Genomic DNA, 14,702 nt, shown 5'->3' on the forward strand with positions numbered 1-14,702 from the left:
ACGCCGTAAGCACTTTTCCTAATAGAATAAATATTCTAAATATCTCTTTTATATTTTCATTTAAATTGGAATATTTTAAAAATAATTGTCGGGACCCTGCCTGCGTGGCTGGCGCTGCGCTGGAGGGAGGTGGCAGGATGCCTGTGTTTTCCTTCTGAGGGAATGTTTATCCTGCATCAAGTCCCCCTCCACGCGCTGCCACAAAAAGTAATTAGGCCCAGACTAATTTATTAGAGCTTCCCTCTGCTGCTGCTGATGTCCTGCTTTCCTTAAAACTCTCACTTTTGGCTTTTTTTTCCCTGGTTTTTGCTCTTTGGTGGTTTCTCCTGGGGAAAGGATGGAGAAAAGACCAGATGGGGTTTAGTGGAACTTGACAGTACTGGGTTCAAAGCTGGGCTCAATGATCTTAGAGGTCTTTTCCAGCCTAAATGATCCTAGGATTCCATCCAGCGTTGTGTTTGGATTCTGGGACAGGCTGGTGGCCACACTGGTGGGATCTGAGCACCTACGACTTCTCCTGATGGGTTGTACTTCTGCAAACAAGTGCTACCAGGATGGAGAAAAGGAGAAGAAGAGCCCTCTGAGGCACCCACAACTCCTCTGGACTGCCTGTGCCAGGGCCTCACCACCCTCACAGGGAAGAACTTCTTCCTAATATCTCATTTATCCCTGCCCTCTGGCAGTGGGAAGCCATTCCCTGTGTCCTGGCACTCTATCCCTCGTCTTAAGACCCTCTCCAGCTCTCCTGGAGCCCCTTTAGCCCCTTAGAAATGGTTCTAAGGTCTCCTCAGAGCCTTCCCTTTTCCAGACTGGACATTTCCAGCTCTCCCAGCCTGGCTGCAGAGCAGAGGGGCTCCAGCCACTGGAGCATCTCCATGGCCTCATTTGGACTCACTCCAGCAGCTACACATCTTCCTTCTTCTGTTGGATCCTGAGCTGGAGGCAGCTCTGCAGGTGGGGTCTTATCTGAGTGGGGCAGAGGGGCAGAATTCCCTTTCCTGCTGGTCACAATTGTCCAAATATGAGCAGAAATCCCATACCATAACCCATACCCATTTGGAAAACAGCTAAGAGGAGTCAGGACAGTCACTTGGATTCTCAAGGGAACACCAGCAGAGCCAACTCCTCTCCCTTAGCCACGACACAGAAAGGTGAGATCCTGTGTGTTCCAAATTCCTTTGGAACAGCAAATGGCAGCTGGCTCCAAGCCCTGCTCCAGGAAAACTGCTCCCACAATCTCCACGTTACATCAGGTACCAAAAGCTCATGGATGAGGTTGCAACTCTCCCCAGGGTGCACATGAAGTCCATGAGGGACTTCACTGCACAGATCCAAACCATCCCCAGGACCTGGAGGTGGCTTCATGAATCCCCCAGGCACAGCTGGATGCTGAACAAGGCTGGTCTTGCTCCTAAAACTAAGCCACAGGATTTAGGCTCAAGTTTAAACCCGTCACGGAGCCAGAGTGGAAAACAAGCATTAATGCCTATGGATTTTCTAGGTAAAACAGGGAATCCTAAATATTTTCCTGCATTTTTCATCTGTTTCAGTGAGGGGTTTTCAGGGGAGGTGCTTCTAGCTCAGACACTGATAACAGGAACACCCCATGGAGGCTCTTACCAGGGAAACACCAGCATGATGAGCCAAAGCCTTTGATTTCTTTCCCTTTTCTCCCAACCAAACCACTTCGCCAAAACCCTTTGGAAAAGCACAGGACTGTTCTTCATCACATCCGGGTGCTGAGCAGCTTCCAGCTCTTCCCTGTGGTGCCGTAGCTGGTGCAGGACGCTGCTCATGGCTTTGGCTTTGGCCCACAACAGCTGGGATAAATCCCTCTTTACCTTTTCTCCCATGGGACAATATCCTTTGAGGAAATCCTGGCACACTTCTGCCTTCCTGGACACGTAGACGTGGCTGTAGGGGCAATTGCTGTTGCTGCAGATCCCCTTCAGGTAGTAGGAACACACCGGCATCTGCAAGAGGAGGAGAAATCCGTCAGCAATTCCCTAAACCCGTGACTCGGAATCACTGCAACCCCCAGACCTGAAATGAAAGCGTGACAAGCATAAAATAAATAGAAATCTTTTGCCAGCCACCAATCCCAGAAGTGTTTTTAGCTCTTCCATTGGTCTCCTGCAAGGCAGCTCCCTGGTATTACGTGTTCCCGGTGTTTGGATACGCAGGGAGCGAAGGCGCTTCCCTCAGCATCCTTCAGGATGCTGGAGAAAAGGGTGAAAAGATGGAAACTGCCACCAGGAAGAAAATTCCCTCTGGACAGTGTAGGGAAGGGATGGGAAAATGTCATAAATTCTGGGAACACCTTTTGCAAGGAATGATGCAGTGATGAAGATGGGAACATTGCTGCAGGGAACACACCCAGCCCGGCTGCAACATCCCACAAGGAATTCTCAGAGGGAATCCCAACATCCCAGAGGAAATTTTGGCCATCACAAAGGCCAAAACAGCATCCTGGGGTGCTTCCCATTTGGCTCTTCCATGGATACAGAGCTGGCTGGAAGGGGGTTTGATAAAGGCTCCAAAAGGTGGCTCCTAGAAAGGGGGGAAAAAGCCCCTCCACAAGGATTTTGGGGAGGCTGCATCATTCCAAGGCATTATCCTGGAATTCCCCAGGGCTGTGATGCCTGTCCCTGCACACTGGGGCAGGCGGGGACGCTCCAGGAGGGAGTGAAATGAGGAGGAGAGCAGCTCCTGCCCTGAGCATTGGAGAAGGAGAGCAGAGGGATACATGGAGCAGATCCCTGATCCCGCGCTCCCGCATTCCCGAGTTTCTGCAGCGCGACAGCCGATGGGGAAAACCGACGGAGCAAGGATTCTCCTCATCGTCCTCAAAGCACAAACTTCACCTTCTGCCAGCTGTTATCATTAAAAACAAATTACCAGCCTGCTGCCATATTTCAGCATACTTAACTCACCGGCAACCGCCGTCAGCTTCCCGCTTCCCGCCCCGACCAGGCAGCTGCCACCTGGAATGTGCACTTCCCAAAGGTCCGGCTCCTCCTGCTCCTACATCCCGAATTTCCTCACTGCTTGGCGTGGTATTGATCACCCCATTCACCAGCAGCATCCTGGTCCCACCAGTTCAAGCATCCCCAAGTAATATTTACAATCCTGCAATAACCACGGCCGGGGCTATCCGGAAAAATCCCTTATCCCTGAAGGGCACATTAAGGGTTGAACTAAATTGCCTCGCTGGAGGCCGAGAGGAAAGAAAACAAAGGGTGCTTTAAAAGAGGAGAGTTTATTTTTAATTGTCTTTTAACTGCAGACATTAACATAAAGGACAGGGCTCTGGGGCGATCTTTGGCAGTGCTGGTGGTGTGACCGTAAACGATTCCCTTAATGTAGTTTTTGATATAGAGCCCAAATTAGCTCTAATAAAAAGGGATAATAAAGGCAGCTCTCCGACAAAAATAAACTCCTCCTCGCTGTCAAGCCCGAGCCATTATCAAGAGGAAGCAGCGCTCTCATTTCAATTAACCTTGTTTGCACCCCAGCACGTCCACACAAATAACAATAACATTAATTCAAGGCACTGGGGCGCTGCGGCCGCCTTCGACAGCTTTGACTCTCTCCAAGCTCTGGAGGCAGCAGCTAAATGAACCCGAAACTCCACGTGAGCCTCCAAATTGCTCACAACTGAGTTTTGAAGCTCTATTAGGGAGAAAAATGCTGATTCTTTCCGAGTTCCTCAAGGGGAAAAGCTGTTGGAACAGCAGCGGGCGGCTTCTCGAGTCCCGGCCTCTCGCAACCTCCGCTTCCTTCAGATTTCCTGGTTTCTCCCCATTGCTGGGATGTGTCAGTGGCTCTGATCCACGGTGGAAAAATTCCCTGTGTGTCACTTCAGCAGGTGCTTCTCACCAAAGGCTCTGCCTGAATCTCCTGTGGAGCAAAATTCTTTAAACTGTGAGGCTCTGGCACAGAGAAGCTGTTGCCCAGAGAAGCTGTGGCTGCCCCATCCCTGGAAGTGCCCAAGGCCAGGTTGGACAGGGCTTGGAGCAACCTGGGATAGTGAAAGATGTTCCTGCCCATGGCAGAACAAGAAGAGCTTTCCCTCTTCCCCAGGCTCTTTCTTCCATTACCAGAGGGTGATGGAAAGCACTGGAGTTTGGATCTGCAAAGCTCAGGGACAATATGGAGCCATCCTCCATCCTGGAGACCATTCCCTGCTTGGAGCAAGGAGTTTGCTACTCTAGGATGGAGAAAAGCTCCCTGCTGCTGTGACAGCTGAATCCATGCAGTTTTCCATAGAAAACAGTAATTTTTCCCATAGAACATAGTGATTATTCCCATTTTTCAGTGGGGAAACTAAGGCATGGGAGTGAACAAAGGCTGAGAAACAGTTTTGTCCTGAAACCAAGAGCCAAGCCCTGCCAGCCTTTGATCCTTCACCTCCTGGACTGGATATCCCATCCCACTGAAATCCCACCGAGCTGAGACACACAACAACCTGAACTTTCTCTGATCAGGAGGTTTTGGGGTGTCCCTCTCCAATAACCACACAGTGAAATCGACGGGACCAACGAAATCAGGAATTCCCAAACCACATGGAAAAAAAAAAAACAGGGATTGCACTAAAACCTCAACTCAAACAGACAAAAACCAACGAGGCACAATCCTTCACCTGAGGAAAAGATGGGATTTACTCCAAAAACTCCACAAGCAAGAGGAAAACTGCTTCCTTCCTCTGCTGAGTGCCTCCACCTGCTTTTCCCAGCCCTGATAAATGAGGGAAATGCCACCTTTGCCAAGAACCACTCAGGTTAATGGGGAGCTCCAGGACTTGGAAAGTGAAGTTGCTTCCCGCTTTAGGAAGCAGCATTCCCATGGCAATAAATCACCCTGGAACAAGTCTGAACTCCATGGAGGAGGTTGTTTCTCTTCCAGCCCTTGCTGATGACAAGGTGGCAAACAGGGAGACCTTTGAACCACCCTCAGGTTGGTTAATCCTGTGAAAAATAATTCCCCTTCCCAACAGAGCATGGCAGGAAAAATGTGCTCCGAAAGCTTTTCAGAGCTGGTACTGCCTGCTATGATTTTGGTTTGTTAATTAATGATTCATCTTGAGTTTAGGTGATGCTTCAGTAGCTCAGGATAAAGGTGAGGTCACTGCATCCCATGGATTCTGTCCCCAAAATGCTATTGGCAAACAGCTCCTATGGTCACTCCTTTTCAATTCAGTTTTATTACCACAATATCACTGTTATTCTTCTCAAACTGGAGAGGTGCTGCTAAAGGTTGAGTTTTCCCTCATTCTCCATTTATTCACCCAAAACAGAGCCCAGAAGCCAAATCTAGAGGTCCTCCTTGAGGGACCAAGTGTTCCTAGAGGGGAAACTGAGGCCACATTTCCATCAGGAATTTGAACATGTCGATGAATATTCCTGGGTAGAGAGACCACAAATTCATCCACATCCAACCATCACATTCTTTGGTGGATAAACCACCAACTGCAACAGCTCCTGGGACATGTCCAATTCCCAAGTTTCATCTAGATTTTTTTGCCCTAGGTCCAAAAAAGACTTCACCATCTCCTGAAATTCCATTTAATTTGGAGTTCATGGTTCTGTGGATGAATTTCAATCCTTCACCTCAGGGATGCAGACACAGGGTTACACTTCATTCACTTGGATGACAAGAAGTAGCTGGCAGTGCTAATTACAATAATTTTGGATAAACCAACAGCCAATCCACCTGTAAAGCTTCCTTCGTTCTTAGCTTCTTTACTTCTGAAGCATGACGCTGTTACAGGATGAAAAAAAAAAACCCAAACTTTTTTTCCATCTATCAATCCTCATCCCCATTCCTACTCTGACGTGCCACGAGCCAGGGAATGCAGCTGTCCCCATCCCTGTTTTATGTACTCGTGATTAAGTGACTCTGAAGAGAAATCCATGTAAAAAACATCTGGTGCTCCGTGTCTCACTGGGAGCGACTTCCCAGATAACTTATGAGCTCCCCATGGACAAGGAACGTGCTTCAGGCACCTCAGCTTCCGTGCTGGAGTCTCCAAAGCTACATCCAAGTAGAGATCCCAGCCACTAAATACAGGCTGAGGTGCTAAATCATCACTGATAAACCCAAAATAAAAACTCTGGATTATTTTTCCACCTTGTGTAATAAAACCACAGAGCTCCAGATACATCAAGAAGGTGGAAAGCAATGAACTCCAGAATTATTTTGCCATGGTTTCAACCTGATTTTGCTGATTGGCATTTTAGAATTGATGTTTATTAATTTATACCTCCAAGTTATGTTTGTTAAAACATCCTCCAACCCCAGCACAGAGGGATTTCCAGGGAAATGTGATCTTAAGGAAGTAGGGAAGAATTAGACGCATCTAAATGGACTTGATGATCTTGGAGGTCCTTTTTAGATCTCTAAGACCTCATAGGTCTTTTTTAGACCTCAACCATAGGGTGGTGAGGCCCTGGCACAGGTTTCCCAGGGAAGCTGTGGATGCCCCATCCCTGGAAAAATTCAAGGCCAGGTTGGACAGGGCTTGGAGCAACCTGGGATAGTGGAAGGTGCCCCTGCCCATGGCAGAGGGGTAGGAATGAGACGATCCTGAAGGTCCCATCCATCCCAAACCATTCCACCATCCCTCTGTCATGATTCAGGAGCCTGGAGAGCTCAGTAAGGAAACTCCAAACTCAGTTGGAAGCACTCAGTAAGGAAGAACCTTCCTACAACCACCCCTTTGCACACAGAGCCATATTCCCATTGGGAAGTCACACAGACCTTGTCCTTGGACACCTTGTGGGAAAATGGACAGGTCCCATCCGTCTTCTTGCACGTGCCACGGAGAAACCTGGAGATAAAGCAGATGGAGCAGGTTGGACACGAGGTGGGTCACAAAAAACCACACAATTGCTGCCGAGCTCATCCATAAACCCATTTCACATCCTAAATTAGTACAGATCCCCCCTGTCAGAAGAGCAGATGATGATTCCTACTAGATTTTGTTCTTTCATCACATTTGGCTGCTCATTAGTAGGTAGAGCAAGGCTTGTATCCCAAAATTCAGACATGATGCTCCCAGAAGAAGAAAGGTCCTTTTTAGAGCCCTGATTATTCCAAGTTGCTAAGAAAAGCTGTGGATTCCCCATCCCTGGAAGTGTTCAAGCTCAGGCTGGACAAGGCTTGGAGCAACTTGGGATAGTGGAAGGTGTCCTTGCCCATGGCAGGGGGGTGGATTGGATGATCTTGAAGGTCCTTTCCAATCCAAACCATTCCAGGGTTCTATGATCCCATTCCAAGAGATGCTGGATGAAGCTCCAGGTGGGAGTGGCCAATGACCAGGAGGAGCAAAGACAGGCCCAGAACTGGAACCAAGATCCCAGAGCACATGAGGATGTCAAGAGTTTTCCTAGGATTGACCACTCTGAGATCAGATTAACAAAATTATAAAGGAAAGCTAAAGAATAGAATTAGAGATAAATGAACAAGGATAAGGAGACACAAAACTGGGAGAAATCAGTGCTGTCCTCCAATGATTGATGGAAATGAGACAGGTTGGAGACCCAAAAGACTTCAAGGAGCACAATTCCTAAAGTAGGCAAGGAGTTATGGGATTTGTTATGGGAGCATGAGTGAGAAGGAGTAAAATCAGTTAAAAAACCAATAAATCACATTCCCCTCCTCTATCGTCTTCCACTGAGCTTTGAGCAACTTCCAAGTGATTCCAGCACAGCAGCAATTTTATGGAAAAATTACTCCAGGAGTTCATCAGTGGAGTTGGCTCTTCTGCACTTTTTAAATGACTCATAATAGAGTTTAATCAACTCTTGGGCAGGTCTAATGAACTGCCAACACAGATCAGTTCTCCTGGAATAAATCACCAAGTCTCGGAGCTGCACAACGTCACAGGCTGAGGGATTCAAATCTGCTGGACTGATCTAAATGGATCTGAGGAATGCTCCCGAAGGAATAACCTGGAGTGTGGTCAGGGCAGGGGCTAAAGTCACCCAGCCCAGAAAAAAAGGGTTCTAAAGGGACTTTAGAGCCCCTTCCAGTGCCTAAACGGGCTCCAAGAGAGCCAAAGAGAGACTTGGGACAAGGGATGGAGTGCCAGGAGAAAGAGAATGGCTTCCCACTGCCAGAGGGACAGATAGGATATTAGGAAGATACTTTTCCCTGTGAGGCTGGTGAGGCCCTGGAATGGAATTCCCAGAGAAACTGTGGCTGCCCCATCCTTGAAAGTGTTCCAGGCCAGGCTGGACAGGACTTGGAGCAACCTGGGACAGTGGAAGGCGTCCCTGCCCATGTCAGGGGTTTGGAATTCAATGATCCTTGATGCCCCTTCTAACCAAAACAATTCCATGATTCTCTGGCCTCTTCTCATCCTCCTCCTTCCAACCCAACAGTGCAGAACCTACACCTGACCCAGAGCTCCCATTCCTGTTGTTCTACAGCTCTGTTATCAGTTTGTTTCCCTTAGCAATACCCCACAAGAAAGCACCCAAGCCACCCAATGTCCCAGTTCACCACAATTCCGTGTCCATCCCTACCTGGTGCAGACGGCCACCTTCTCTGGATCATGGATGTAGGGGCAGCTGTCACCCCGATTGCACTTCCCAAAGCGGTTGTAGTACATACAATATTCCTTCTTTTTCTTCTTCTGCTTGGCTTGACGGATGATGGCCAAGCTCCTCTGCACAGCACGGCTGAGGGAGAAAGAGGGACAAGGTCAGGGAGAACCTCCAGCTCCAACACCACAATGGCATGGAGAAGACACCTCAACAATACCTGAAACCACAGAGGAGCCCATCTTTGCAGAGTGAAATTTAGGAAGTTCATGCTCATAAGTCCTTAAATATTTTCAATTTTTGGTTGACTTTACCCCAAATCATTAAATATCTGCAAGGTTACACCAAAGTCACCAGTAAGATCCCTTCCCACTCCCATAACTCTGATTCTCTCCTCAGATTTATGAGCATGGAGAGGGTTTCCCACATTTTTGGGGAATATGGTGAGGAAGGAAACATCCTCTCCTTGTGCAGCACAGGATGCCAAGGCTGAATGACTTGGAGGGCTCTTCAGCACATGTCCCACCATCTGGGCCTGATGGTATTCATGGCCTTCAAGTGGGCACCTGCTCATGAACCTCAAAGAATGAGCACCTACGTGATGGCCATAGGAACAAAAAGTACCACCAATGAGCAGAAAAGCTCCTTTTTAATTGCCTGGTCCCACTAGAAGCTACTTAAGGAGCTCAGAAGTTGCTAAGCACATGTTTTCCATGAGCTTCCAGCTGGAGAGGGAATTACCCAGCAGCTCTTGGGATGTGTGGGACCAGGTGGGAGAGGGGAAGTGTTGAGATCCAGGTGAAGACAAACCATGGGGGGCACATCAGATCTCTCCAAGTGGATAATTCAGTGGTAGGGCACAGTAAGATCCAGTTTGATGAGGATGCAGTGCATTATCCATGAAAAACACAGGTTCAAGGAAATTATTTTCAGAGGAAATGCACATTTTAACCTCTGTAATTGTTGGTTGTCTGCAGCTCCTGAATTAAAAGGAGGTGCAAGGCCAAGTGTAAGGTCCTGGATGTGTAGTGGGTAATCCCAAGCACAAATCCAGGCAGGCTGGGGAATAGATTGAGAGCAGCCCTGAGGAGAAGAACTCAGGGCAGTTGGTGGATGAGAAGCTCCACATGATCCAGCCATGGGAGCCCAGAATGTCCCGGGCTCATCCCACAGTGTAGGCAGGAGGAGATGGGGAATTTCTGCCCCTCAGCCCCACTCAGGTGAGATCCCACCTGCAGAGCTGCCTCCAGCTCTAGGGTCCAACAGTAGAGGGATGTGGAGCTGCTGGAGCAGATCCAGAGGAGGCCCTGGAGATGTTCCAGTAGCTGGAGCCCCTCTGCTCTGGAGCCAGGCTGGGAAAGCCGGGAATGTCCAGCCTGGCTGTCCAGGCAAACCTTGGAGCCCCTTCCAGTGCCTAAAGGGGCTCCAGGAGAGCTGGAGAGGGACTTGGGACAAGGGATGGAGTCCCAGGAAAAGGGGGAATGGTTTCCCATTGCCAGAGAGCAGGGACAGATGGGATATTGGGAAGAAATTCTTCCCTGTGAGGGTGTGGAGGCTCTGGCTGAGCTTAAAACCACCTCGAAGTAGAAGCTGCAGAAAAGCAGAAGTCTGAGCTTCACCAAATTATCCTCCAGTTCAACAGCTGCTCCTGAAGCTCCTGATTCCCTCATGAGCATAATTCCAAAGATGCAGCACGTCATTCCTGCTTCCCGTGAGTACAGACCTGGCGATGTATCGGCACGTTGAGGATCTGCTCAGGCTGGGTGTAAAGACCCCAGGACTGGGTGTGGAGTGCAATCTCAGTGCTGGAGAGAGAGAAAAACATGGATCACTGCTTGGAATAGAGAAATTTCACAGGAATTCACACAGCCCTAAGTACCTCAGGTCCACAAAAATGATTGGAGGGATGGAGACCCTTTGCTGTGAGGAAAAGCTGGGAAACCTGGGGTTATTTGGACTGAAAAAGAAAAGGCTCCAGGGAGAACTTGGAGCCTCCTCTAATGCCTAAAGGGGCTCCAGGAGAGCTGGAAAGGAACTTTGGACAAGAACCTCGAGTGGCAAAACAGAGGGAATGGCTTCCCACTGCCAGAGGGCAGGGACAGATGGGATATGGGGAAGAAATCCTTCCCTGGGAGAGTGGGGAGGCCCTGGCACAAATTGCCCAGCGGAACTATGGATGCCGCATCCCTGGAAGTGTCCAAGGCCAAGCTGGACAGGGCTTGGAGCAACCTGGAATAGTGGAAGGTGTCCCTGGCCCTTGCAGAGGGTTGGAACCGGACGATCTTCAAGCTCCTTTCCAACCCAAACCATTCCATGATTCCATGATCTTATTTAACCCAAAGCACAGAGCTCCCAGAGAACCAAAGGACAAAGAAGCCCTTCAGGGACTTCCCACTTCTGGAGCAGCCCCAGCAGAAGTGCTCCTTTTCCAGCCCCAAACACAGCAGGAATTTTTCCCCTCAGCACCCAAACATGCCAGAACACTTCTCCAAGCAAATCCCACGCTTCCACCATCAATCCAACAAATTTCCACGCTTGGCTTGGCCGCTCCCCGCAGCTGGACAGGGAAGCCCAGCGCCCGCTCCCATCCATGCACGCATGGAATTAAATCATCCTTGACTGGTGCAGGGAAGAATGAATGGGAAAGAAAGGCTGGATTTGAGTCTTCCAGGTGGGATGAGAGCGGCTCAGTCACTCACCTGCCAGCCCGGGCGTGTTGGGAAGTTGAGCGAGTGGAATTTGATTGCGCGGCACCGCGAGCTGTCACTCGGCTGCCGGCGTCGGCAAAGCCCCATCTGTTCCCTCTGCACATCAAATTCCATCAACAGGGCGTTTGAGCCACCACTGAGATGGGTTTTTTTCCCCTGTTTTTTTAAAATTCCTTCTCATCCCAAGCTGTAGGAGCATCTTTTTTTTTTTTGTGCTAGAATAAACATTTGCCAACTCTGGGATGCTCCGAAGACTCTGCTGAAGAACCTCCATAAAGGGCAAGGTTGACTTCCCAAACAATGTGGGGAGAAAGCCCCAAATGAAAATCCATTAGGATAGGGCTGGAGCATCCTCAGCCCTCTGGAATTGTGTTTAATATTCCTTAAACCTACACCAGGAATCAGCTCCTGAAGGCAGCACACAGTCCTTCTAAATATTCAATATTTGGGGATAAAAGCAGATACACAGGGATGAACAAGTTTGGAATCACAGAATCATGGAATGGTTAGAGCTGGAAGGGCCCTTAAAGGTCATCTTGGCCAGAAAGGAGGAATCACTAAAGAGATAGAGGATAAATAAAAGGCTCAACAGCCTCCTGCCCGTGGGCTGGAATTTTTATGCAGCAAAAATACATCAATGGAATTATTTTATTGGGCTTTTTTTCCTCAGTTTTCTTTTGCCAGCAAGAAGCCATGCAATAACGTGATGTGCATCTCCCATTCCAGGAATTAACTTGCATCCCAGAGGGAGTTTAACTACCCAAGAGCTTGTCCCATCCATGACAAAATCCATGTGAAATCCATCCAGGTCTGGCAAAGCACCTGGAAGCTGGCAAATAAAATCCCCATCCACATTTTCCCATTCCCTAATTATTTATCCCATGTGCAAATCCTCCCCAAACTATTAGAAAATCGCCCAAATATTTCTCCAGGAGGAGCCAAGCCAAGAAAGCTCTGTAATTAAACATTTCCCCATCCATTGGGATTTACAGAGAAAACTCAGGCTCTGTCATGAGGATATTTTTTGAAGCTGCTGCATCGTGGAAAAAAAGTTTAAATAAAAATAAAAGCTTTGTGTACATACAAGTAACAAGAAGGGGGTGCAGGAGAGGGGATTGGATGTTCCTGACTTTTCAGGAGGTCCAAGGAGCCTAAATTTGGATTTTTAGGGTAGTTTTCAACTTGGAATTCCCAACTGGTCACGACAAGAGATTTGTATTAATAAATACATTAATGAATAAATATTCCTGGCATTGGAGAGTGTATTATTGAAACTGGGGTGAAACTGGGACATCAAAAGACACTGAAAAATGGGATAAGGGTTAAATTCCAACATCAGGAGCCAAAATTTGCTGCAGTCTGGCCTAAATTAAACAAAAAGCTGAAATGATGCCCCCAGGGCTTGACTTTGGGAGTCTCATTTGGTCCAGACAAAACACTGGGCACATCCCAGTACCAGATCTGTCCCGTTTTTCTCCTCAATCACTTCCCAGCCGGGGAGAACATCGGGACACAGCAGTGCTGTCGGATCAGGAAAGTGACTCCCACATCCTTGGCATTGCCCAAGTCCTTCACTATGGAAATTTAAAGTGGTGCCATGGTAAATTCTTTCCATGTGTATGCTCCAAAGCAGTGGGAACAGAACAGAGAGGGGGGAAAAAAACAAGAAAGTAAGAAAAGCTGCCACAGAGAGCATCAAGAACTGCACACTGAGGGCTTTTGAAGTGATTACACCTAGCACAGCGGAGTCAGCCGGGATATTTTCCACCCAGTGGAAGGGACAGGTGAATTTCTCTCCCCCTTTCCTGATGATTCAGTCACTTGCAAGAGCATCATCCGTAAGGAAACCCACAGCCCGTGCAAACAGGGCTGTTCCTCTTAATGCATCATCCCAGCCCGACGCTGGCGGCTCCGGTGGCTCGCGGTGAGAAGTGATTGTTGTTCCCAATCCAGCCGGGAGACTCGGCGCGTCTCTCCGGAGGGAGCGGGAGCTGTCATGTTCATTAAATGCATGATTACAGCTATGATTAATAGCGGGGGCTACAGCCTAACTCCTTTTTTTTTTTTCTTTTTTTTTTTTCCCCTGCTCCTAGGAAGGAATCCACAGCCAAGCAGTCCCGCGGTGTTTTCCGCAGTGTTTGGCTTGATGTTTGGAATTCCAGCTTTTGACGGAAAAGGGGGAAAAGGCACAATTTATCCTTGTCAAAGAAAAAAAATGTTTAAAACGAGCGGGTTGGATGCTGCACCCCTGCACCAACTATAGGTTTATTAGGACCTTTTCATATCCTTAATCCTAAAACTCAGCTCAAGCAGATCCAGGTCCATCTCCAGCATCCTGGGTGGTTTTTTTTTCCATAACCCCAAAACACAGCTCAAGACTCAAGGTCCTTCTCCTCCAGGGAAAGGTTGGCAGAGATTTCCTTAGCAGCCCAGGAACTGCATTCAGGAGCAACACTCAGTGCTTTCCAGCATTCCCACATGGGTATCAGGATGCTCCTATCCAACCCAACACTCCTGCTCAGCTCCCCATCACCCAGGAGCTTGGGATGCAAAAAACACCCCAAAAACAATATTCCAAATATTCCTGTGAGTTAAAAATTGGCTGCAAATATCACAGTTAATTATCACCTGCTTAATTATTTAGGAAGGACTTTATTGCTCTGAGGTGCAGCTCAAGGATCAGGACCTCATCTCATGGAAAGTCTGTTGGAGCATCTTATCCAATAATTTACTTTTTTTAAATGGTGGAAAAGCTGTAAAAAACTGAAAAAAAAAAAAAAGGAGAAATCCAGAAAAGGGAGAAATCCAGAGTTAGGGTGAGCTGGGACCAAGGGGTGATGGGTAAGAAGGTGAGAACACTGTTAGAATGATGAGTATTGAGTATTAAGCCCATTGCGTCCCATCTACTTCCACAATCCCAAATCAAGGATAATTTGTGGAAATCTTCCCCACAGAGGGAAAAAAATCAGTACAAAACTGAAATAGGCAGAGAAAAAGGAAGAAATTCAGAGCTGGGGTGTGGTAGGGCCAAGGCATGGGTGGGAACATTGTTAGAATGATGAGTGTTGAGTCTCAAGCCCATTGCTTCCCATGTACTTCCACCATCCCAAGTAAAGGAAAATTTATGGAAATCTTACACACAGAGGGAACCAACCAGGGGTTTGCCCAAGCAACGACAGGCAGGTGGTCAGCTCTGATGGCCAGTGCTCCAAATTGGGGATGAGCACAGCAGGGTCATCCCATTTTTTGCTCACCAATCCCATGGTTTTGAATTGTTCAGTCCCTTATCCCTTTTGAGCTCAGTCCTTTGGCTCATTGAGTACAATTCCTTGGGTTTGGGATTCCTCAATCTCTTATCCCTTTTGAGCTCAATTCCATGGCCCCTTGAATCTCAGTGCCTTTTCTTTGGGATTACTCAGTTTCTTATATCCTTAGTCCCTTTTGAGCT

The 14,702-nt window shown here is 48.1% G+C and overlaps 1 protein-coding gene across 3 annotated transcripts in view; it reads right to left on the minus strand.

The window, feature by feature from the left end:
- Window positions 1-14,702, minus strand: part of ZC3H3 (zinc finger CCCH-type containing 3) — a 127,309-nt gene that overhangs the window by 21,441 nt on the left and 91,166 nt on the right. For all 3 annotated transcript variants that reach the window (XM_071421932.1, XM_071421931.1, XM_071421933.1), the window contains exons 6-9: window positions 10,270-10,351; window positions 8,529-8,684; window positions 6,760-6,829; window positions 1,842-1,973 (exon numbers count right to left, since the gene is read on the minus strand). In XM_071421932.1, coding sequence (XP_071278033.1) covers window positions 1,842-1,973; window positions 6,760-6,829; window positions 8,529-8,684; window positions 10,270-10,351 — 440 coding nt within the window. The remainder of the gene's footprint in view (window positions 1-1,841; window positions 1,974-6,759; window positions 6,830-8,528; window positions 8,685-10,269; window positions 10,352-14,702) is intronic.

Source organism: Agelaius tricolor, unplaced genomic scaffold (genome assembly GCF_023055355.1).
Source record: "Agelaius tricolor isolate 1412-34295 unplaced genomic scaffold, bAgeTri1.0.p SCAF_2, whole genome shotgun sequence".
NCBI lineage: Eukaryota > Metazoa > Chordata > Aves > Passeriformes > Icteridae > Agelaius > Agelaius tricolor.